Source organism: Balaenoptera musculus, chromosome 1 (assembly GCF_009873245.2).
Source record: "Balaenoptera musculus isolate JJ_BM4_2016_0621 chromosome 1, mBalMus1.pri.v3, whole genome shotgun sequence".
NCBI lineage: Eukaryota > Metazoa > Chordata > Mammalia > Artiodactyla > Balaenopteridae > Balaenoptera > Balaenoptera musculus.
The window spans coordinates 112,548,038-112,574,035 of NC_045785.1; the positions used below are offsets into that span (position 1 = coordinate 112,548,038).

At 49.5% G+C, this 25,998-nt stretch overlaps 2 protein-coding genes across 5 annotated transcripts in view; one reads left to right on the plus strand and one right to left on the minus strand.

The window, feature by feature from the left end:
- Positions 1-25,998, minus strand: part of KCNN3 (potassium calcium-activated channel subfamily N member 3) — a 180,424-nt gene that overhangs the window by 137,773 nt on the left and 16,653 nt on the right. The gene's annotated exons all lie outside the window — the stretch shown is intronic.
- LOC118904200 (bolA-like protein 3) lies at positions 7,268-7,943 on the plus strand. 2 transcript variants are annotated; one of them, XM_036870123.1, is made up of 3 exons: positions 7,268-7,453; positions 7,537-7,558; positions 7,868-7,943. In XM_036870123.1, exons 1-3 carry the CDS (start codon positions 7,270-7,272, stop codon positions 7,941-7,943), a joined length of 282 nt encoding a protein of 93 aa, XP_036726018.1. In that variant the 5' UTR covers positions 7,268-7,269. The 2 variants fall into 2 exon arrangements, with proteins under 2 accessions (XP_036726018.1, XP_036726011.1); XM_036870116.1 differs by having other exon boundaries at positions 7,268-7,558; positions 7,868-7,937.

Consider the following 25,998-nt stretch of genomic DNA (forward strand, 5'->3'; position numbering starts at 1 on the left):
AATAAAAATATAGACCCCAGGCCTGGAGGCACCCCTGGAGGTCAGCTCATCCCCCCCCTTCACTCTACATGAGGACACTGAGGCCCAGTGGGGCTGGCTCGGCCCCTATCAAACACCAGCCTGTGTTGAAGCAAATCTTAGAACCTGGGTATTGTGTCCCCCAGGCTTATGCTCATGGGGTAGGCATCCCTTCCCACCCTGTCTCCCCTGTTTCTGAAGATATAACAACTCTAAATTTATCTGTTCTCCAAAAGCCTAGATCCCTATCCTGGAAGTCACCTCCAAACCTCTCACCTAGCCACTTTATTTCCTTCTCCAATAAACAATCTGCTCCTGATTACCTTTCAACCTCCTCTGCTTGTGGAATGTGAGCGCTCTTGGCCAGTCAGCAATTACATCACTCTTGTGGTGTCAAAAAGCCCATACAGCCTTCTCCAGCTTTGATGAATGCACACCTGTCACTATGCATCTCATTCTGAAGGTCCCAGTCCCTGACATCATCTTGGGAGAAGCACATACTAAAGGTCTCTTGTCCTAGTCGCAACATGCATCCTGGCAACCCAGGGGGTCCTCAATTACAGAAAACCACTTAATCTTTCTTCACCCCCCCAGGTGTGGCAGAGCCCTGCCGAAAGGCTGCTCAGTTTGCCATCACCATGATGGGTTCTCCTTGCAAATATCCGCTGCTACCCTCACCAAGACCATGGTCCCCATATTTCCTCCAACTTGCAGAGCCCCCCTTTTTTAATGTTCTAGAATGTTGGAGACAAATAACTGTGCTTTCTGGATGGCTTGCTTTGAAGTTGGTTTCTTTTCTCTTATTAAAACCTATCTGGCCCCCAAACCAATAAAACAGCAGGAAATCACTTTGCTCTGCAGAAGGCTGTGTGTGCACACTGGGTTCCCAGCTAGAACCAAACCAGCCCAGACAGGGCTTGACCCAGGACTGGGGTTCTCTCTCCCCATCCTGCCCCAGGACATACACCAGACTCCTGGATTCTCTGCAGGAGCTGTGGTCAACCAATTGCAATGAACTGGATAAATGCATCTTCAGATGGATAGAATCTGAAATAAGAATTCTCACCACCTGACAGCCACAGAGAAGCATGTGTTGGTTTTAAAAACACAAAGCAAGGCCTACAGACTACCCCCACCCTTCATCTCTCAGACTCATCACCCCCTCCCCCCAAGCTCTCTTCCCTCTTTTCACCCTCCAGCCCCTGCCTCTCTCCGCACCAGAGGCTGCTGCGGCGGCAGAAGCAACACCATGATCCCACCTACACCTTCCAACCTCATCAGAGGTTTCCACAGCCCACTTGTCTGCCCACTCCCAGCCTGGTGCCCAGAGGCAAGACCACTTCCATCCCCTCGCAGGGCACAATCAACCCCTGAGCCTGGCAATGTTTGGGCCAAATGAAAATTTTAAGACGCCCAGAAATCACATATGGTGAGAAAAACAACCGCCTGGCAGGCTCCACAGACATCTCTGAAGGCTGGAGCTTCCCGGATAAGGAACAGCCCTGTCCTGTGTTTCCCCTGCCACGTTTCCAGGCTTCCCAGAGCAGCAGCCCGAGGACGGCATCACCCTCCTTCCACTTCCACACCCGCACTCCTGCCAGTAAACGTGAGACAGCAAGTCCTCCAACCCAACGCACAGACTCAGCTGGAAGGGGCCTCCTGGGCCGTCTAGTCCAACTCCCCCACTTTGCAGGCAAGGAAATGGGGGCCCAGAGAGGGGCTCTGTCCTAGCCAAGGCCACACAGCAGTAACAGAAAGGGCTAATCTTGCCCTGAGTCTTCTGAGGCCTGGGCCGGTGTTTTTCCCACGTCCCCACTCTGCCTGCCCATCAGTCGCACACTCCTGAAAGGGGCAGCACCCCTGTCTGATTCCTCTCCCACCCTTCTGCAAGTCCTCAGTTCACGTTTGGGGAATGAACGTTTCTTCTATGGCTCTCAAGGGCAAATCAGGAGAAATAATAATCACCTGGTCCAGGTTCTCCATCTTCTTTTTGCCTAAAACTCTAAAAGCTTAAACATAAATAAAGGGAAATGGTCTGGAAAAATAACCAGTTGGCATGAAACAATTGGCATTTCAGAGCTGCATCAGAAGTGGAAATACTGTTTTTCAGAAATTCAGCACAGCCATGAGTTGTTAACTCCTAGCCATTTGGCACAAGCTTTTCGATTGTTTGGATGTGATGGACGATGTTGATAGAAGTGGTGGAGACCAAACACGGCTATTAATAGGCTGAATGTGGCACTTTTATCTCTCTCTTTCTCACTCACTAGCTCTCTGGCACCAAACTGTTGCCAACCCGCCTACCTTTGGCTCTGAGGTGCCATCACTTCCAGCAACAGGGCACCACAGGAGCCGTGTCTCCTGCCCATGTCTGAGCAAGTTCATCCTCGAGCCTAAAAGGCCAGGGCTGCCGGCCAACGTGGGCTGCTTGTGTGTGCAGAGCTTCAAGGGAATCACAAGGCCTGAAGCTTCCTTGGGTGCAGTCCCCACCTCGCACAGAGCATGCAGTAGATCATCACAGCTTAGGGGAGTCAGGAAGCTCTCAATTCCCCCATGTATTTCTCTTATCCACCTCCTCCCTGCAAGAATTTGAGGCAACCCCGATCTCAAGGCTGGAGCACATCCACCCTACTTGGCCCAAGTCAGAACTGTTTCAAGGCAGAAGGATCCCCACGGTTCCCTAAAGGATACTGCTTCTGGGAACTCTCTCCAGATTCAAACTCTACAAGGATTTACTGAGTACCTATGACACGTCAGTCTCTGAGCCCACCCATTTTCATATAGGATCGCACTTAATCCTTACAACAAGGAATTATTGTCCCCACTTGACAAATGAGGAAACTGAGGCACACAGTGATCACACAATTAGCTGAGATCACATGATTAGTAAAGGGAGGAGTCTTCTGATTCCGAGTTCAGGATTGGAGAGGACCCGGGCAAAGGCCCTGTTGGGAAGTGTGCCCTGCACTCTCCGTGGGTATGGTCACTTTGCTGCAGCTCTTCTGAAGCCTGAACTGCTGGTTCTCTCCCTCTGAGCACCACGTGTTTCCCCAGCCCCAGAGCTCCCTGATCCTGGCCAGCTGTCCTCAAGCTGCATTGGCTCACCCACCAGGGAAGCCATGGCAAAGATCACAGCTGGAATGGTTTGTCTCTAGCACTATTTTTATTATCCATTAAATGAGAGTAAAAATACTTTCTTCCTTCCAGAGTTATTGTGAAGACAAATCATAACTGTGGAAATGCTCAACCACCTAGGGATTCCCAGAAGCTCAAAACAGTCTATGCACATGTGGACCATACACATCCAGGTTTGCTCTGGGGAGACCAGCTTATGTCTGTTGTCTAGCATAATTATTAATATGAGTAGCAATTATTAATATCATACTCTCAAAAGTGTCCCCATTTAGACAGTGAATATGTAGAGTGAATCACACGATCACTCTACATATGTAGCATTTGCTGCCTTAGGGTCTGAGAGAACTGGGGGCCCCCTCCCTGCCCTCTGGCCTCCACGTCTCCCAGCTCCCACACCCACCTTGTCCAGTGGGAGGGGTGGTGCTCAGTGCTGCAGACCCTTGGCCAGGGTCCCTGCTACCAGGCTCACAGAGAGGCATCATTTTGTTAGATCAAAGTAATTATTAGTAGACAGTTTTTAGCAGGGCAGTGTCACAGTGCCTGGATTAACTGCAATTATACATCACTCCTTTAAGCTTTATTCCATCAATTATGGACAATCTCAGTCACGTGCCTAGCTGCCTTAACCCTTTGTGGCTTGAATTACTCAGCACAGAAGAGGCTGTAACCATGGAAAAGGCTGAATATATTTGCTACTGAATCATTGCCCTGTGGATGTCAGTTTAGAGCCTCCCCGCTTACGAGGCACTTTCTTGCAGTTTCCTATTTGATCTCTGAGAGATAGGGAGAGCCACTCCCATCTCACAGATGGGAAAACTGAGACTTGGAATATTTAAGCAATTAACCAAGGTCACACAGCTAGGAACCCCAATTCTTCGAACACTGTATTGCCAAAACATTGTTTTCTTTAGCAATCAATGAGTGTGACCTGCACCGGAACCCTTCGGAATGTGACCCTTGGGCTTCAGTAGTCTGACCCGGCCCCAGGGCGAGGCATTTGGGTCAGCATCTGAGGGCATCCAGAGGCAGGCCTGCCAAGGGGTCAGTCCAAAGCATCAGATGCTGCATGCTCGCCATGCAGAGTCACCCTGTACCTGGAGCAATTCAAGCGGCCTTACTGTCAGAAAGAAAAAGATAAGAAACTCCAAGAAGAAAATGTCCACACCAGAAAAATATACAAACATGGAGACCCAGAACCTTCCTTCTTCCACTGTTCAGCTGGGAGAGTAGCCAGAAGGCACCTCTTGCTAGCGAGGGGATGGCAGGACACCCACAGGCCCCAGACACCTAAGGGTGTCTCAGTGTTGAGATGAGAGAAGCCAGGGGAACACTTCCTTCTACTTCCAGAGCCTTTATTTGGGCTCCTGCCCCATATCTACTATGCCCTGCACCGGTCACAGAACGCTAGTTCAAAGATCTCCGAGATCCCACCGTCCAAAGCCCCATTTTACAGATGGGGGAACTGAGGCACCAAGCAGGGAGTGCCCTGCCTATGACCCAGCTTGCCAGGGCCGAGCTGAGAGGGAGCGGAGGGCCTTCCCCTCTGCTGGGTTCTTGCTGCCCGTGGCTGTGAGCTGCCGCAGGGAACTGGGGGGCCGTCTGCAGTCTCTCGTGGGAAAGTTTGCTGCTTTCTTTCTTCCATCTCTCTCTTTCCTCCGCCCTCATCTCACTCTCCTCACCCACATTTCTTCCCTCTTGCATTATTTCTATTTCCCTGTTTTCCAGAAACAGGGTTTAAGACTGTCAGCTAGAGTTTCTACGTCTGAATGGAACTCACTGTGCTGGAGCCCCTGGGCTCCCACTGGGTAGTCACCCCAGACTCTAGGCTGCTTTGTGGCAGGGTCTGGGTCCTATTTGGCTCTCTCTCCCCATCACTTCACACAGGGCCTGGCACATAGTAGTGGATACTCAATAAGCACTCAAATGAATGAATGAGTGAGTGAATGAATGAAATACCATGCCAAATTCCCAAGGAGAGGAGAATCAAGCAAAATGATTCCATTACAGGTCTCATCATTCAGGTAGTAAATAGCACTTAGAATTGGGGGCGGGGGAGGGGAGTCTGAGTCACCTTTAAATTCCTCATTCCACTGACTAAACAGATACTTATTTGTTTAGAACCCATTGTTTAAGCCTTTAAATATAACAGCTGTGATCAAAGACCTAGGAAAAGAGAAACTGCAGCCAAGCTGTCCCCCGGGGCTCCTCAGCCTGGAGACGCTCTAGGATCAGAGCGATAACCCTGCAAAGGCAGTGGAACAAATGATGCTTGTGAGGGAAACCTGTCTTTCCAGCCACAGCCGTTTTCAATTCTGCAGAAGTGGCTTGGGGGTCCCTGAGCAGGAAGAGCAAATGCTGGGGCTCCCGGACAACCACTGCAGCTGATGACTTGCTAAGCTTTTAAAACCCGGGTCAAAGCAAAGGAAAAAGACTGTACAGGCCAAAGGCACTGACATCTCTCCATGCAGATGTCCCTGGCTTCCGGGCGGTGAGTCCAAATCAGCTGCCTCTTGTCATTTGGGGCCAGGCGGACTGGGGGCGTGGGGAAGGGTTAGGCCCAGGGGAATGAATTGCTTCATTGAAGAAACCCAGCTGGGCCCAGGACTGTGAGTCGTGGGGAGCCAGGTGGGCTGGGGCAGGGGTGGGGGGTGCGGGGAGGGCGCGGAGAGAAGGTATTCCCGCAGGGCTGGAAAACACCAGGCAACTGTGAGCTATGAGGGTCACAAGTGCACGTTCTTCCTGGAGAACTCACCCCTCTCCCTCCAGCTGCCACCAGCTGCCGAGCAAGGTGGGACAGCCAGGAGACATGGGTCAGGCGGCCAGAGGTAGAGAGACAAGTACAGAAGAAAAGGCGTGGGAGCCAAAAACAGAGGTGGTCATGGGTGTGGAGAGTGTCAGAGCTGGGACAGTTCTTGGAGTCTTCTCATCTGACAAACCAGGACACTGAAGCCTAGACCTGGCTGAGGTCAATCAGCTGCTGGGCCAGATCTAGAATCTAGCTCCCTAGACCCCCTACTCCAGGGCTCCTTCTGCCACACCATGTAGACTCCACAGCAGTTAATATAAAACACAAACTGTGCTGAATGGGAGATATTTAAAATATTTAAAATATTTAAAATATTTTTAAATTTAAATTTAAAATATTTAAATTATTTGTAAACGATATGACCGATAAGGGGTTAACATCCAACATATATAAACAGCTCATGCAACTCAACATCAAAAAACCAAACAACTCGATTAAAAAATGGGCAGAGGGCATCGACAGATGAATGGATAAAGAAGTTGTGGTGCATATGTACAAGGGACTATTACTCAGCCATGAAAAGGAACGAAATCGGGTCATTTGTAGAGATGTGGATGGACCTAGAGACTGTCATACAGAGTGAAGTAAGTCAGAAAGAGAAAAACAAATATCATATATTAATGCATGTATGCGGAACCTAGAAAAATGGTACAGATGAGCCAGTTTGCAGGGCAGAAGTTGAGACACAAATGTAGAGAATGGTCATATGGACACCAAGGGGGGAAAACTGCGGTGAGGTGGGGAGGGTGGTGTGCTGAATTGGGCAATTGGGATTGACATGTATACACTGATGTGTATAAAACTGATGCCTAATAAGAACCTGCAGTATAAAAAAACAAAAAAAAAAAAAAAAAAAAATGGGCAGAGGGCATCGACAGATGAATGGATAAAGAAGTTGTGGTGCATATGTACAAGGGACTATTACTCAGCCATGAAAAGGAACGAAATCGGGTCATTTGTAGAGATGTGGATGGACCTAGAGACTGTCATACAGAGTGAAGTAAGTCAGAAAGAGAAAACAAATATCGTATATTAACACATATATGTGGAATCTAGAAAAATAGTACAGATGAACTGGTTTGCAGGACAGAAATAGAGACACAGATGTAAAGAACAAACGTATGGACACCAAGGGGGGAAAGTGGGGTGCGGGGTGGTGGTGGTGGGATGAATTGGGAGATTGGGATTGACATATATACACTAATATGTATAAAATAGATAACTAATAAGAACCTGCTGTATAAAAAATAACTTAATTAAATTAAAAAAAAAAAAATGGGCAGAAGGACGGCGGGCCACATTGGCCGGTCATGGAAACGTGGAGCCAGGCCGCGGCCGCGCCCCTGCTCAGCGGAACCCGCCGCCTTCCTCTTCTCCACTGTGCTCAGCACATGTTTGCCTCGCAGACTGAGGGGGAGCTCAAAGTGACCCAAATTCTCAAAGAAAAGTTTCCTCGAGCTACAGCTATCAAAGTCACTGACATTTCAGGAGGCTGTGGGGCAATGTATGAAATTCAAATTGAATTGGAAGAATTTAAGGAGAAGAGAATGGTCCAACAGCACCAGATGGTAAATCAGGCATTAAAAGAAGGAATCAAAGGTATGCACGGGGCTTCCCTGGTGGCACAGAGGTGGAGAATCTGCCTGCCAATGCAGGGAACACGGGTTCGAGCCCTGGTCCGGGAAGATCCCACATGCCATGGAGCAACTAAGCCCGTGCACCACAACTACTGAGCCTGTGCTCTAGAGCCCATGCTCCACAACGAGAGAAGCCACCACAATAAGAAGCCCATGCACTGCAACGAAGAGTAGCCCCTGCTCACCACAACTAGAGAAAGACCACGCGTAGCAATGAAGACGCAACACAGCCAAAAATAAATAAAATAAACAAATTAAAAAAAAAAAAAAGGTATGCACGGATTGCAGATATTTACCTCTGTCCCCAAACACTGACCATGCCCTGGCTGTGTAGATGTTGCTACTAAAACCTTGGATGAATCTTACTGCCACCATTCTTTCCTAGGCATGTGACAAAAAATTTATCTATTTTATTCACAGACATTTCCATATTGTAATTATAGAAGAATACGGCATCTATTTAGATGTTAATTAAAGGCAACAGAAAACTAAAAAAAAAAAAAAAATGGGCAGAAGAACTGAACAGACATTTTTCCAAAGAGGAAATGCAGATGGCCAACAGGTACATGAAAAGATGCCCAACATCCCTAATCATCAGAGAAATGCAAATCAAAACCACAATGAGATATCACCTCACACTTGTGAGGATGGCCATCATCAAAAAGTCTACAAATAGGGCTTCCCTGGTGGTGCAGTGGTTGAGAATCCGCCTGCCAATGCAGGGGACACGGGTTCGAGCCCTGGTCTGGGAAGATCTCACATGCCGCGGAGCAACTGGGCCCGTGAGTCACAACTACTGAGCCTGCGCGTCTGGAGCCTGTGCTCCGCAACAAGAGAGGCCGTGATAGTGAGAGGCCCGCGCACCGCGATGAAGAGTGGCCCCGCTCGCCGTAACTAGAGAAAGCCCTCGCACAGAAACGAAGACCCAACACAGCCCAAAATAAATAAATAAATTAATTAATTAAAAAAAAAAGTCTACAAATAACAAATGTCGGCAAGGATATGGAGAAAAGGGAACCGTTGTACACTGTTGGTGGGAATGTAAGTTGGTGCAGCCACTGTGAAAATCAGTATGAAGGTTTCTCAAAAAACTAAAAACAGAACTACCATATGACCCAGCAATTCCACTCCTGGGTCTATATCTGAAAAAAACAAAAACACTAATTCGAAAAGATACATGCACCCAATGTTCACCAGCATTATTTACAATTGCCAAGATACGGAAGCAACTATCTATCTATCTATATCTATATCTGTATATCTATATCTATATCTATATCTGTATATACACACACACACACAAAGGAATACTACTCAGCCATAAAAAAGAGTGAAATTTTGCCATTTGCAGCAACATGGATGGACTTGGAGAGTATTATGCTAAGTGAAATAAGCCAGACAGAGAAAGACAAATACTGTATGATATCACTTATACATGGAATCTAGAAAATATAAAAAACTAGTGAATATAACAAAAAAGCAGCAGACTCACAGATGTAGAGAACAAACTAGTGGTTACCAGGGGAGAGAGGGAAGGGGGAGGGGCAATATAGGGGTAGGGGATTAACAGAGGTAGTAGAGGTACAAACTACTACATATAAAATAAATTACAAGGATATATTGTACAAAATGGGGACTATAGCCAATATTTTATAATAACTATAACTGGAGCATAACCTTTAAAAATTGTGAATCACTATATTGTACACCTGTAACATATAATATTGTACATCAACTATATTTCAATAATTTTTTTAAAAGACCTAAATTTTTAAAAACGTACAAACTGTGCCACCCCTCTGCCTAAAACCCTTCTGTGGCTCCCCACGGCCTCTAGGATAGAGATGAACCCCTTAAGCAAGGCACCTGCACGATCTGACCCTTGCCTACCTCTCCAGCCCCATCACACCATAGACTCGAGCCATATTTTGTCTTTATTCACACTCCTCCAAAATGCTCTGCACTTTCATGTCTCTGGGTCTTTGCACATGTTTCCTGGGCCAGGAGTGACCTCCTCTCTTGGCCTGTCGCATTCCTAGTCAACCTAGACCCAAATACGCTCTCACTACTCCCACTGCCCCACCCTCCCGAGCCACCTCCTCTTCTGTGCTACCTCTGCTGGACATCAGGCCTCTCTGGGAAACAATCTAAGTGCATTAAGTATCTGTTTACTGGGCTGTGAGCTCTTTCAGTGTGGAAACAAGGTCTTTTTCATCCTCCGGTTTCTCCCTGACCCCCAGCACCTAGAAGAGTGCCCAGTATGTGAGAAAAACTCCATTAATGTTTGCAGAATTAATTATCAAATTAAGGAGTGAGTGAACCCCTGGGCAGCACTGATAGCGCCTTGTTTATGTTCCTCATGAAGCTACTTAACCTCCAGAAGGACCAGCAGCACTCAGAATACTCAACCCCCGATTTTCTCTCTGATCTCCCCTCCTCCCCACGTGGGAGGGCAGTGGGGTCTCGCCACAACCAGGAGTCATGTGAGGTGGTATCTCTGCGGGGAAAAGAGCAACGGAGATCCAGAGGCCCTGAGTAACGCCTGCAGCTTATGTGAACACAGGTCACTGAACAGTGATGGCAAAGCAGCCAGACTGGTTACTGAGTTCACTTTTCCATGAAACGAGCATGTCAACGTGTGGCCACTGCCGTCAAGGACTCTGCAATTAGCAGTCCCCTGGCAGCAGGGCGCAGCTGTGCGACACCGCCCCACAGCACGGCTCCAAGTCTCTGGGTACCTGCTCTGCAGGGGGAGCAGATCCCAGAGCCCAAAGGAGCAGCGAGTCTCCAGAAGACCCCTCAGGGGCTCTAAGTGATGTGACGTGATAGGCCATTAGCCTTCCAAATTCTATTTTCCCTACACAAAGTATGAACAGCATATTATACCTGGTTTACATCCCCTGAGCACCACCAACTGGTAGGGAAGGAAGGTGCCCAACTTGGAGAGACGACAGCGGGGACCTGACCTAGGGGCGGGGGTGAGGAGATCCACAAAGTGGACAAACCACGCACAGGTGACCAAGGGCTGGCCTCAGACCACTGGGAGGGTTGGCTGGGCTTGGACCCCAGCCTGGCTCTCACTTGGCAAGGCCGAGGACTCCCTGCCACATGCATGGGGCAGCCCTGGCTGGCAGAGAATCTGAGCCTTTCCAAAGCAGCCCTCGGCCAGCCCCAAGGGCATTTCTGGGGGTTCTGGCCACCAGTGGAAATATTTTGAATAATGGAGCACAGAGGCAAACACAGACAGGAATAGGTGCCAGGAGCCACATACCAGAGCTGCCTCGAAGAGCTGCAAACATCTCAGAGGACACCCGGGCGGGCAGGCACGGAGAGAGGCAGGCGGGCAGGGGCCGCCACAAGGCTGAGGAGGGGTACACGGGAAGCCAGGGATTTCTAAGACTCAGCCTGAGAACCTGGCAGGAAAGGCACTGGAAATTGTCCTTCTCCTTTTGGTCTGTCTATTTGTCTCTTATAATTTATCTAGTACTTCCTGAAAGGTCACTGGGTGGCGATTTCAATACTGTAAAATTTGTAGAGATGCTCTCAAAGAAATGTACAAATTTCACAGGTTTACCCTGGCTTAAAGGGAATGTATTTTATTAAAAGTGTCTATTCTGAGTGCACTTTAGGCACTCAGATGGATAGGCTTTGGCGACCGACTGGTTAGTGATCCAAAAGGCCTCGCGCTATTAAAAGATTCACTGTGTTTTTTGCGGGTGGTAAAAAGAAATAGAAATCAAAGGCATTTGCCAAGGTATGGTTTGTGGATGGAGGAGAGAGTGGTGTGTGAGATCACAAAATGCTCTGTTGCCTTCCAGCTCCCCGAAGCAGGAAGCTGGGTAAGAAACGCAGATTAAAAGCAGAAGGATGCACGTCCTGCGAAGACTCTCCACCTCCTGAAATCTCACAGGACCCCCTCTCACTTCCCTCTCTCAGCTCCTCATTAGCTAAATTCAACCTTTGTCATTCAAAGGAAAATAAACAGGGAGCAAGCGCCTGAGGGGAGAAAGAGTCCCTATATTGGAACAAAACAGCTTCTACAAGCAAACACCTTTTTCCTCAGCCCCAGTCAGAATCCTCTATTTCTCTCCAAATAGCAGAGCCATTTCCTTCCTGTCAGCCCAGTGATGCACAACTTCCTGTCAGAACAGCTGAGGAATCTAGGGAAATGTGTCTTCCTTCACAGCCTCCACTTCAGGTCTGCCGAGCCTCCAATGGTGCCAAGGAGCAGAGTAGAGGGTATCAAGAAAGGGGCCCCTCCCCAACTCTGTCCCCATGGACACCCTCCCCTGAGCCCAGCCCCACCCCAGATCAGACCACCACATCCAGACTTAGTGTACCACATGTCAGCATCTTGGCCCTCTGTCTCCTAGAGACCTGCGTGGGGACCAGCCCTTCCATCTGCAAAGCCACCAGGAAGAGACTCATGGAGCCCTGGTCATGTGCCATCAACCCCCGCTCCTTCCAGCTTCCCTCTCAGACATCCTGGTCTGATCATGAACTCCCTGGAGACTGTCAGGAAGACGGAGCCCTGCCCTAGGGCTGCAGCGACAGTTTCTGGTTTAACCTGAGAGGGGGAAAAGAAGGAAGGGCTTTTCTAGTCCAGATGGGCCACAGTCAGCCACTTCAGGGTCAGCACTCAAGGCAAACCCACCATGGAGAAGAAATGAAAACCCTCCTTCTCCCTTCAGATCCCACAATAAATGGCGTGACAGGCAGGGAACTGAATTAAAAAATAATCACCTCCATTGACTGAGTCTTCCCCACATGTCTGCATGATCTCCTTTAATCCCCCCCAAACTCTATGACGTGGTTCCCAACTTTGCAGCTCAGTATCACCTGGAAAGTTTTTGCAACTCCGGATACCAGGTTGCACCCCAAACCAATGAAATCAGAAGGTAGAAAGCTGGAAATCAGACATTATTAGCACTATTTAAAGATTCCCAGGTGATTCCAAAATGTAGCAAAGTTTGGGAACCACAAAGGTATTATTACTCCCATTTTCTTAATGAGGAAATTGACACTCAAGGAAATTAAGTCACTTGCCTCAAGTCACACAGCTTGTAGGTGATGGAGTCAGGATTCCAGCTCACACCTCTGTGATTCCAGTCTGGAGGCCCCCTCCCTCCAAACTTCCTACAGAAAGTCTTTCAGATCTACCAGGTACTGCTCTCCCCGCTCCAGAGCAACCCCAGGGCAGGAGCAAGGACACCACGGGCAGGCGGGGCTGGGGAGAGTGGGCTGAGTGTGTGTGAGGGGCCTCTCAGGGAGTAATGTAATTAGTAGGTTCTGCTCCTTCCTCGTCCACTTGAATTCTCTCCAGAACAAAGCCCTGGCCTAAGAGGATCCCAAGAGGATGGCCAGGCACGAGGGAAACACAGCAAGAGTGCATGTGTGTGGGTGCGTGAGTACAGGACAGCGGGTGCTAAGCAGGGCACACACAGCCTGGAAAGGGTGGGAGCCCTGGGGAGCCAGCAGGGGAGGGGCTAGTGCTCAGACCCGAGAACCTGGGGTTGATCTGCTTCTTCACCGGCTGTTGGACTTGGGGAAGTTACTTCCCCTCTGAACCTCTGACCCCTCCTCTGTGTGACAGAGGTCCTTTCAGCCCTGTGCGCCATAGTGCAAAGAATTCCCAGGGCTGCTTTGATGGCGGCCCCATGCTCAGGCCTGAGTGGGTGTGGGTATGTGACCAGCTGAGGCCTCACCCCAGGCAAGCAGAGTCCATACACAGTTCAGGCACCCACAGACACCCCCCGGCTCTCAGGGCTGTGTGGCCAGGCCAGGGAGGTCAGCACAGCTGCTGAACATATGGGAAAGGAGCCCGTGGGGCAGTACCCCACACCTGCCTGTCCCAGCCATGATCCCCTGAAATCTGTCAGCTCCCCCTTACCCAGTCCCACCCTGCAAGTTGCTCAGGAGGGGGCTGAGAGCATCTGGAATTGCCCTGCTCACCTGAAAGCCACCCCCACTCTCCACCACAGCCCACTGACTCAAGTGCCAGATAGAATCTGGTTTCCCCTCTGTGGTTTATTCAGGGGCCACCCCTTCTCCAAGCCTTCCCTGGCCCTCCCTGACATAATTAAATGCTCTGTGCTACTTCTGTTCTTGGTTCAAACCTCTCTCCTTGCACTGACCATACTTCACCCTACCCATCACCTGCTTACACCTCTGTTACCATAAGACCCTCGAGGGAGGGGTCTGGGTAGGAGTCTACAGAGGCAGCAAAGCATCGTAGTCAGGAGAATGGGCTACAGAGTCAAAGGACCTGGCTCAAGCCTTGCTTTGCCACTTACTGGCCCTGTGACCAAGCCTCAACTTACTCATCATACAACGGGGAAATAAGAGCAGTGATTTCATCAAGTTGTTGTAAATATTAAATGAGATGACACATGTAAACAAGGGGCTTAGCACAGAGCCTATACCTAGGGTAGGAGCTCCGTAAGAGCTACAAGCGCTTTTTTCATCTCCATGGTTCTAGCACCTAACACAAGCCCTGGCCCACAGAGCCAGGCACGTAATAAGTATGTTGAACTGAGCTGAACCCAGCCTGTTGGCAGCCTTCACAGGCTGCTCAGACTTTCCAGAAGCTAGATACCCCTACCCACTCCCCAACCAGGGCTGGTCTCTGCAGCCACCATGCAGAACGTCCTCCTTCCCCAGAACAAGAAGTGTTAGTACTTCCTGGAGAAGCCCCCTGCCCGGCCCCTCGCACCGCCCCACCTCTGCAGCTGATACCCACACCCCTTCTGTCTGAGCCCCCCAGCTGCCCAGGCTTCCAGGCAGCACCCACAGGAGCCAGACCTCAAGTACCCTCAGTCCCAACCTCAGCCTTCATCAAAGCTGAAGTCAAAGATTAGCAAGGGCTCAGGGAGGGCAGGAGGGAAAAGCAGAAGATGGAGCCCACTTTGCAACCAGAGGCCCAAACCCTTCAAAGCAATGATCAGAAACCAGGGAGGTCAGGTGAGTTCTCTCCTCCAGATGCCTTCTCACCCTCACTTCCCAGAGAGCCGAAGCAAAAGGCACTTGTCAATGGTTACAGCTCCAGATGGCAGTCCCACGACCTCTGAGAGACAGAACAGTTTGGAGAAATAATGACCCGGGGGACTTCCCGGGGAAAGTTGTCTGTACACGGATGGGCTGCTGTGAGATTTAATGAAGCCAGTTCCACCTGAGAGGGGAGCACAGGGCAGTGTGCCCCTGCCTCGGTGACACCCCTGTGAGGGGGAGGGATGACCGTGCAGCCAGGCGGCAGAAGGACAGACACAGGGCCAGCTGGGAAAGGCTGACAGTCCCCCTCAGGACCAGGAGCGGCTGGGGAAGGAGGAGAGAATGGGTGTCCCCCGTTACGCACAGATCTGGGCGGGCGCTCTCACTCCCACTCTTTCCCCTCCTCAGCCCTCCTCCAATCCCTCCATTATGCAAATCAAGTGACTACACAGATTTGCATAATTCATGCATTATTAGTACGTGCTCTTGTCAGGCTTTCAGACTTTATAAAGCAATTTTGCTATCTTTAATGGAGTGTAAGAGTCAAGGGGACAGGTTTTCTGTCCTTTTCTCACTAAACATAAAGACAGTCTCTAAATCTTAAGTTGGGGAGAAGGTCAGTGAGAGAAATGAAGTGACTTCCAATTGGACACATGACCAAACACTTTGTTGACACCTTGGCCAAGAGTGTATAAAGGGCGTGGGTGCCAGGCACTGTACAGATCACCCGTCCTGTCAGTCATGGCTCTTGCACAGACCACAGAGTGGTCTAGTCCAGTGCGCCAGAGAAAGTAGTGACTACAGACACTACTATTATTAGGTCATTTGGGGTCCTGGGTGACTCGGTAACAACAAAACCCCCACTCTTCACCTGTATCACTTTTTTATATTTTACACAGTACTTTCACTCCACTCTCTTACTCAATTTCCACAATAAGTCTATCCGGTTGGAAGGGAGACATTTTTACTCCCATTTTAGAGACGAGGAAGCTGGGGCCCAGAGAGGTAAAATTTACTCACCAAAAAGCAAACACAGGCTGTCTTTCCTCCATACCAGGGATGGCAAATACCTTGCCACTCCTCCATGCTTCCTTGCCCAGGATAGACATCACAAATCAATCACAGCACTCTTCCCACCAAGCTCAGATTGCACCTCAGGATCCTTCTCAACACAGCCCTTCTGGCGGCTAGTACCAGTTGCCCAGATAAAACCTGTTTGCTGTTCCTACACTACATCTTGCCAACTCCTCAATACCCAGCCAATACTGTGATGGTGCCATGAGTTTCTGGGAAGTGCGTATGGGCTAAGCTTAGCCTGGCTGCTCAGCCCCAGAAGCCACAGACAGCCACACATAAGCCCACTCACTGGTTCCAAAGGGGCTCCAAATGGAACCAGACGCACCTGCTTTGGGGAGCAGATCCAGAAGAGGGACCCTCATGCCCCCAAGTCTCAAAGGTCTGGGCTCTCCTCACTGCAGGGGCCCCATGACACAGGACCACAGAGGCCCATCTGGACTAATGCACATCTGCTTCAGATACAGCAGGGACCAAATGTATCTGGTTCCAAAACACACCCAGGCCTTGCGGATCCCTGGCAAGAGGTTCATACAGAAAAGGGGCCAAGCACTGCCAGATCCCAAGCACACACTGCCCTGGGCCCTGGGCCTCATCCAACAGCAGGGACACACTTTCCTCCCTTGTACATCGACTGAGGCTCTCCAGACTGGAGAGATGCTCCCACAATCCTTCCACAATGGGCCCCTCCCACAGCCCTGCAAGGAAACCTGTTAAATCATCGTCATTAAACCCTAAAAGTGCTCATTTTGACCCTCATGCACATCCTGTTCTGCCAGGTGGAGAAATGTGAATCCCAGCATGTCTCCCATCTTCCCCAAACCCTCCCAGCTCCCCGAGCCCCAGAGCAGCCCTGGCCCCTCCCCGCCCCAGATGAAGGACCAGTCCCTCCTTGGAGGATGGGGAGCAGTCTGCCAGTCTCACAGAGCAGGGTGGCACAGTACCCACACCTGCTGGCACCAGCCGCCCTGGCTGGGGGGCTTTCCTTCTGGAACCCACAGGGCTCAGCGCTGGCTTCCTGCCAGGCCCGAGGGAGATGGAACACACCCTCTCCATGCCCACGTCCAAAGGGCCTAGACAATGCCTCCCCAGCCTGAGCCCACAGCCGGCACCTCCACTGCCCGCATCTCCCCACGCCCTTCTCTCCCCTCGCTTCCCGGCGAGGTCTCCTGGGCCCCAAATCTGAGCTGCCACTGCAATCATAAATGCCTCACTCTCCAGATCATCTCTGCTTCCTCGGCCACGGCTCCATGAGTTCCCCACCTGGAACTGACAGTTACAAGGCTCTTTTCCGGAGGACCTCTAGGCAGGGAATACCAAGGGCAGAGGGTGGGAGCATCTGGCCCTAGAGGGGGAAGAGTTTATCACTGACCTTATTGAGCAGTGATGGTGGTACTCAAAGGACTTTTAGCTGGTTTTCTTTACTTTCACTTATTTTTTTACATTCTCTACAGACAACACACCCCCGCACTGTGCGCTTGGGAGCAAGCTGCTCCTCCACGGCCCCTCCCCAGCCGTGGTGCACTGCTGCCCTTAGGTGGCTGCAGCCAGCGTCTACAGGGCTGGCTCACATTTCTGGAGAGGACAGAGCAAAGGAATACGTGACAGGCAGCCAGGGCAGCGAGAAAGCCCGGCCTTCAGAAGCTCCCCCACCCACTTCTCTTTACAGTGCCATAGTTGGGGAAATAAAGGCATTTGGGGACGGCCTTTTGGGGGTAATTTTGCCCTAACTGCCTACCGTACTTACTAAAGGAGGAATGCATGTTCCTAGGCACTCTGTGTGTCCCTGGTGCTATTTATCCCTCTAGACCCATCACCACGTGGTAAGGTAGGCACGAGGGCGGCCCCTAAGCCCAAGCTCCTGTCTCCACCACCCACACACTTCGGCAATGAGGATGACACCTGGAAGCAAGTGGCAGAGCCAGGAGTTGATCCAAGGTCTACCCGAGCCCCTCGCCGCCCTGCCTGTCCCCTGGCCTCTCCTCGGGGCTGCCTCCCACCACCCCTCTCTGGCCCCCAACCCGGCTTTCCCTTCATTCATTCACCAAACACTTGCCAAGAGCCCCTATGAGCCAGGCACCTGTGGGAGGCTTTCCCAGCCCTCATCGCACGGATCCTCCCAACAACCATGCCCACTTTATGGATGAGGATGTTGCCCCCCCAGAGAGCCCACACCTGCCCAGGTCACCCTGAAAGGGAAGGGGCAGAGCCAGGGCGGATATCAGGTCACTGATCCCAAATCCAGGGCTCTCTCTTCTCTGGAGCCTGCGCGGGGCCAAGACCCAGTGGGGTCTGCCTGGGCAGAGGTGAGGCCAGCCTCTGGGCAGGAGGCGCTGAGGACCAAGGCCAGGCTGGCCCTACTAACCCCGCTCCCGAACACCACACTGGGACCACCTGCAGTGACGCTGGGGTTTTGAAAAACTGATTCCAAGCTAGCTAGTAAGGGTGGTTCCTGTGAACCCCACTGCTCGAAGACCCCCGGCATCGCCCAATTCCTGCAGGGTATCCTCCTGGGATCCCCGCCGAACCCCTCAGAGCCGACACACTCAAGACAGAACTCACCATCTCGACCACCTCCCAGGGCTCCGTCTCCTTTACAGGCAACACGGCCCTGCTCTCCCCACCCCGTCACGCCAGTCTGTCACCGTGTCTTGTAAATTGAAAGAGTGGCCAAGTACTGAGCTAAGAACTTTACACCTGTGTCCTTATTAATCCTCTCTCACAACACCCCGTGGGCTGAGCACCATGACCCCCATTTCACACATGCACAGGCTGAGGTTCAGGGAGACTGGGCAAGTTGCCCAAACACACAGCCTGTCAGCACCCGAGCTGTGATGTGAGCCCAAGCGGAGCTGGCTCCGGCACGCTGCCGCTATTCCACCCCTGTCTTTGAAAACGAGCAGGAAGAGGGTGTGTTCCATCTCCCTCGGGCCTGGCAGGAGGCCAGCGCGGAGCCCTGTGGGTTCCAGAAGGAAAGCCCCCCAGCCAGGGCGGCTGGTGCCGGCTGGTGTGGGCACTGTGCCACCCCACCCTCTGGGACTGGCAGGCTGTTTCAGTGCTCACAGCCTCCCATCCTCCAAGAAGGCGTTGGTTTTGAGCAGAGCAGTGAGTGGATCAGGGCACAGTACTCGCTTTGACCCTCACACACCACATCCAGGGTGGAGAAATGTGAAGCCCCCCACATACCACCTACCTCCCTAAAGCCCCTGCCTCCTCCTCCACCTTCCCTCCCTTTGCCTCCAGCCTGGTTCAAGCCTTCATCTCTCCTTCTGTAGAACTATTGCAATAACCTTCTAACCAGCCTCCCTGCTTCAAGCTTCCTTCTTTTAGAAACAATCCATCCTCTCCCGGGGCTTGATCACGCCACTAGACTGCTCAAACACTTTCCATGGCTCCCTGTTCCTTTAGACAAAAGTGCAGGCTCCTCCGCCTGCTGTGCGAGCCCCATGGGCAGCTTCCACGTCCCTTGCCAGTCTTCTCTTCCCGGCACTTCCAGGAAAGCCTGCGGCCTTTGTCCCCCCCCCACCCCCACCCCTGAGAACACCGGGCACTCTCCAACTTTGAGCCTCTGCCCAAACTGTGCCATCAGATTGGAACACTCTTTCCCTTTTGCCTCATGAAGGCCTCCCTACCTATGAAGCCCGCACGACCCCCACTTCCTGTAAGAAGTCCCCGGACGCGAGGAGTCACCGGCGTGCCCTCATGTGACGCCGCACCTCATTGGGGCACTTGTCACAGCCTGCCTCTCCTTAGAGTCGTGGCAGCCTGGCCACCCACCCCCCAACCACGTCCTGTCCATCTCTTTGTCCCCCAGCATTTCCGGGGCCAGTGCCTGGCACACAATGGGCTCCAGGGAAAGTCTACCCAGAAGAACATCCTCAGACCTTCAACATATCAATGCAGATCCTTCCCTGACAGTGGGGCCTGTCTTTCCCTGCGGCCAGTCTTAAGCTCAGAGCAAATACTCGTTTCCTGAGGTGGTTACTGGGGAATCCTGGCCCACTCACCCCAAAAGGATTCTAGCGATGCCGGGCTGGCACACTTACTGTCTCTCCCCTGCCAGGAAACCTGCCACTCAGCCGGCTCTGTCCCCTACTCACACAGCCCAGAAATAATAGCTCTGCGCTTTCCTGCAAATTCCATCTTCCCAAATGGAGACTTTAGCTCCACCTGTTCAAGAAAACACAAAACAAGAAGCAAAATGGAGCAGGCCTGGGGGAACAGTCACGTGGCCCTGCAGGGGCAGAGGGGCATCCCTGGGCTCCCCTCTCCTAAAGTGTCATTCGTGCACATGTAGAAAGGCTCTAATCCCGCCACCTCCCCTTGGCCAGCACATCCCAGGTGATGGAGCGTCTTCCCCACGCAGACTCTGTGTCCACACCACAGCCCACCACTGTGGAGACACCACTGTCCCATTTACACATGAGACCTGCAAGGATGAAGGACACGGAGACCAGACACAAGGACACACTGCCCCGAGTTGGGCTTTGAACTCAGGTCTTCCGACTCCTGGTCCAGAGCCCTTCATGACACAGGGCTGACCCTGAGAAAAGGGTAGGGGGAGAGAGGGATTAGAATGGCATGTTCAAGCTGATAAAGCAATCTCGTCTGTTTTCTCATTTCTCCTCACAAGAAGCCTGTGAGAATGAGTCATCTAAAGCAGGGATTCCCAGCCCCAGAGCTACTGACACTGGGGCCGGGCAATTCTTTGCTGTGGGGATTGTCCTGTGTGTTGTAGGATGTTTACCAGCATCCCTGGCCTCTACCCACGAGATGTCTGTAACAGCCTTCCCCTAGTCTTGATGACCAAAAACGTCTGCGGACATTGCCAGACATCCCACTGGGGAGCAAACTCACCCCAGTTGAGAGCCGCGATCTAAAGGCACAGGGCGATGGGGCTTCCCTGGTGGCTCAGTGGTTAAGAATCCGCCTGTCAATGCAGGGGACACGCGTTTGAGCCCTGATCCGGTAAGATCCCACATGCCACGGAGCAACTAAACCCATGTGCCACAACTACTGAGCCTGCGTTCTAGAGCCCGCGAGCCACAACTACTGAGCCCGCAAGCCACAACTACTGAGCCTGCGTGCCACAACTACTGAAGCCTGTGCGCCTAGAGCCCCTGCTCCACAACAAGAGAAGCCACCGCAATGAGAGGCCCGCGCATCGCAACGAAGAGTGGCCCCCGCTCGCCGTAACTAGAAAAAGCCCGCACACAGCAACGAAGACCCAATGCCGTCAAAAATAATAAATAATTTTTTTAAATTATAAAAATAAATAAATAAAAATAAAGGCACAGGGCAAGATCCCAGCCTCGCGGAAGGCAGGAGACTCCCCACGGTCTCACTCTCCCCCATTCACGCAGGTGCTTCCTTCTCCTCTACCCACACTCGCTGCTCACCGGGCATCCTCAATCCAACACTACAACAGATGTTCCCTTCTGCACCATCTCCCGCCACTCGGGGGGCAGAATTGGCCTGCCCACAGGCAATTCTCACATCCGTGGAAGGAAGAAGGGAATCAATATTTACTGAGAGTCAACATGCACTAAGTGTCACCTCTCAGAGCTAAGGTCACTCATTAACATCACTTCACAAAACCGCCCCGGCAGGCACCATCACCCCCATTCAAGAGACGCACTAACGGACTCAAAAATTAAATCACTGAAGTTTCACAGCCAATAAGGGTCAGTCTCTGGATCTGAACCCAGGTCAGAAGACCCGTGCCCAGCAGGCCTGGGCTACCAGAATGGAGTGGCCTTGGTCCACAGGTCCCAAGATCCTCACCCTCCAGGCCCAGGTCCCAGCATCGGACACTGGTAGGGGTGGGAGAAGACCTTCAAGGCCACTCCTGCCCCCTTTCCCAACTCTCTTCCCAGCTGGAAAGGGAGCAGGTGTGATGGCACCCGGCATGGTCCCTGAGAGCCCCAGGCACTCAGTGACACACCTGGTGAACATGAGGCTGGGTGGGGGCGGGGGTACCAGGGGCCAGGCCTCTCCGCCTCCCTGGCTCTGAGACCTGGCAGAGGTCGCCCGCCTCTCCACTCCCTCTCCACCTGTAGCCCATTAATCCCTTCCTCCACATCCCTGCAGAGTTAAAGTGCTAGGAAATCAGGAATGCGTGTCTTCAGAATTTTGTACTGTTTCAGTAACTTCCCCTAAAATTGGCCTTCCCAGCATGCTGGGGGAGCTTTTGACCATGTATGACTCTTTTTATTCATCATACTGCTCTGGGGTCAGCTAGGAGCAGGGAGATGTGACCTTGAAATATGGCTCTGACCCAGAGGACCCTAGCAACTTCCAGTGACCTTCAGGGAGTAAGCACCGATGGTGCTGGAGGCACAGAGAATTTATCTGAAAGTTTTTAAAATTCAGCTGTGCCAAGAACTGCCCTCTGGAATGGGAGGGGAGCCATCTGTATGGCGCAGGGGTTCGGGCAGAAGCCTGACATGCTCCAGGCCTCTGACCTCCCACAGCCTCAGGGCACATGCCACCCACATTATATCGAAATGGACACATCTCAAGCCTAGCAAATCCAACCCCAAACTCCCACCTTCTCCCCAAAACTGCTCCTCCCACAGTCTTCTCCATCCCCATTAATGGAAATTCCATCCTTAATGTTTGCTTGGGCTGAAATCTTGGCCTCATCCTTGACCTTCCCCTTTCTCTCCCACCTCCCCCACCTCCACATCCCTGCATCCAGCTCATCAGGAGTGCCTTCCTTCCAAAAATTCTAAGGCTCCAACCACTCTCACCATCTCACTGCTACCACCTGGCTCCGAAACACCACGACCCCTCACCTGGATTGTGACCACGGCTTCTTAACCAGGCGCCTTTGCCCCCACCCCCTCATCTGTTCCCAGCACTGCAGCCAGTGCCATCCTATTAAAACGTAACTCACATCTTGTTACTTCTCCACTCAAAGCCCTCCGTCTGCTCCCATTTCACCCAGGGTGGAAGCCAAACTCCTCACAATGGCTTACAGAACCCTGCAGTGGGTCCCACCTCCTCTCTGACCTCATACCCCCCAGCTCCCTCGAGGCCCCCATCACTCACCTCACTGCCCAAGACCTACGCTGTCCAACACAGTAGAAATTGGCCACGTGTCCACTGAGGCCCTGCAATGTGGCTAGTGTAACGGAATTTTTTAATGTATTTCATTTTCAATAACTTACATGTTAAAAATGATACTCCATTCATTTATTGGAAAACTTTTAAATATATTTGCAACAACATGGGTGCGTGAGTCTACTTTTTTAACTGTAAATTTTATGAATTCTAAACACAGATCAGGTATTTCCAGTGAAGATTTAGTGTCCAGTTGAGATGTGCTGTAAGATACACAACACACCAGATTTCAAAGACTTGTAGGAAAAACAGAATCTAAACTATCTCAATAATTTTTTACATTGATTATATGTTGAAATGGTAATATTTTTACTATATTGGGTTAAATAGAAAATATCACTAATATTAATTTCACATTTCTCTTTTTCCTTTCTCTAATATGGCTACTGGACAATCTAAAATTCCAGATGTGGCTTCTATCATATTTTTACTGGACAAGGCTACCCAGACCATGTCAGGCATAATGCCGATCCAGTGCCTTCACACTGCTCTTTCCTCTTCCGCCGGGGCTCGCTCACTCCCTTGCCTCCTAAACATCTTTCATCAGTTGTCGCCTTCTTAGTGAGATCCTCCCCACCTATTTAAAATCATAACTCTTCCCTCAGAACTCCCTGCCCTCCCATCCCACCTTTCTTTCTCTTCGTATCATTTATTGCTACCTAACATAAAGTATAATAAACATATAGTTTATTATTTTATTAGTTTATTATTGTCAGTTTTACCTACTAAAATGTAAGTTCCAGATTGACATGTGCACACTGCTCTATTTTAAATGGATAACCAACAAGGGTCTACTGTAGAGCACAGGGAAGTCTGCTCAATATTATGTAACAACCTAAACGGCAAAAGAATTTGAAAAAGAATAGATACATGTATATGTATAACTGAATCACTTTGCTGTACACCTGAAACTAACACAACATTGTTAATCAGCTATACTCCAATATAAAATAAAAAGTTTTTTAAAAATCACCAAAAAAAATGTATGTTCCTACATATCAATAATTACCTTAATGTGAATGGATTAAATGCTCCAACCAAAAGACACAGGCTCACTGAATGGATACAAAAACAAGACCCATATATATGGTGTCTACAAGAGACCCACTTCAGACCTAGGGACACAAACAGCCTGAAAGTGAGGGGATGGAAAAAGATATGCCATGCAAATGGAAATCAAAAGAAAGCTGGAGTAGCAATACTCATAGCAGATAAAATAGACTTTAAAATAAAGAATGTTACAAGAGACAAGGAAGGACACTACATAATGATCAAGGGATCAATCCAAGAAGAAGATATAACAATTATAAATATATATGCACCCAACATAGGAGCACCTCAATACATAAGGCAAGTGCTAACAGCTATAAAAGAGGAAATTGACAGTAACACAATAACAGTAGGGGACATTAACACCTCTCTTACACCAATGGACAGATCATCCAGACAGAAAATTAATAAGGAAACACAAGCTTTAAATGACATAATAGACCAGATAGATTTAATTGATATTTATAGGACTTCCATCCAAAAACAGCAGATTACACTTTCTTCTCAAGTGCTCACGGAACATTCTCCAGGATAGATCACATCTTGGGTCACAAATCAAGCCTCAGTAAATTTAAGAAAATTGAAATCATATCAAGCATCTTTTCTGACTACAATGCTGAGATTAGAAATCAATTACGTAAAAAGCACAAACACATGAGGCTAAACAATATGTTGCTAAATAACCAAAAGACCACTGAAGAAATCAAAGAGGAAATTAAAAAATACCTAGAAACAAATGACAATGAAAACACGACGATCCAAAACCTATGGGACGCAGCAAAAGCAGTTCTAAGAGGGAAGTTTATAGCGATACAAGCCTACCTCAAGAAACAAGAAAAATCTCAAATAAACAATCTAACCTTACACCTAAAGGAAATAGAGAAAGAAGAATAAACAAAACCCAAAGTTAGTAGAAGGAAAGAAATCAGAAAGATCAGAGCAGAAATAAGTGAAGCAGAAACAAAGAAAACAAGAGCAAAGATTAATAAAACTAAAAGCTGGTTATTTAAGAAGATAAACAAAACTGATAAACCACTAGCCAGACTCATCAAGAAAAAGAGGGAGAGGACTCAAATCAATAAAATTAGAAATGAAAAAGAAGTTACAACAGACACCGCAGAAATCAAAGCATCCTAAGAGACTACTACAAGCAATGCTATGCCAATAAAATGGACAACCTGGAAGAAATGGACAAATTCTTAGAAAGGTATAACCTTCCAAGACTGAACCAGGAAGAAACAGAAAATATGAACAGACCAATCACAAGTAATGAAATTGAAACTGTGATTAAAAATCTTCTAACAAACAAAAGTCCAGGACCAGATGGCTTCACAGGTGAATTCTATCAAACATTTAAAGAAGAGCTAACACCCACCCTTCTCAAACTCTTCCAAAAAAGTGCAGAGGAAGGAACACTCCCAAACTCATTCTATGAGGCCATCATCACCCTGATACCAAAACCAGACAGAGATACTACAAAAAAAGAAAATTACAGACCAATATCATTGATGAATATAGATGCAAAAATCCTCAACAAAATACTAGCAAACAGAATCCAACAACACATTAAAAGCATCATACACCATGATCAAGTGGGATTTATCCCAGGGATGCAAGGATTCTTCAATATATGCAAATTAATCAATGTGATACACCATATTAACAAATTGAAGAATAAAAACCATATGATCCTCTCTATAGATGCAGAAAAAGCTTCTGACAAAATTCAACACCAATTTATGATAAAAACTCTCCAGAAAGTGGGCATAGAGGGAACCTACCTCAACATAATAAAGGCCATATATGACAAACCCACAGCAAACATCATCCTCAATAGTGAAAAAGGGAAAGCATTTCCTCTAAGATCAAGAACAAGACAAGGATGCCCATTCTCACCACTATTATTCAACATAGTTTTGGAAGTCCTAGCCTCGGCAATCATAGAAGACAAAGAAATAAAAGGAATACAAACTGGAAAAGAAGAAGTAAAACTGTCACTGTTTGCAGAGGACATGATACTATACATAGATAATACTAAAGATGCCACCAGAAAACTAATAGAGTTAATCAATGAATTTGGTAAAGTTGCAGGATACAAAATTAATGCACAGAAATCTCTTGCATTCCTATACACTAACAATGAAAGATCAGAAAGAGAAATTAAGG

Coding starts and splice junctions, on each gene's coding strand:
- LOC118904200 (XM_036870116.1), top strand. CDS start 7,270: ATGGAAACGTGGAGCCAGGCCGCGGCCGCGCCCCTGCTCAGCGGAACC. Junction 7,559..7,867: donor ATTAAAAGAAGGAATCAAAG/GTATGCACGGGG, acceptor AAAAAAAAAAAG/GTATGCACGGATTGCAGATA.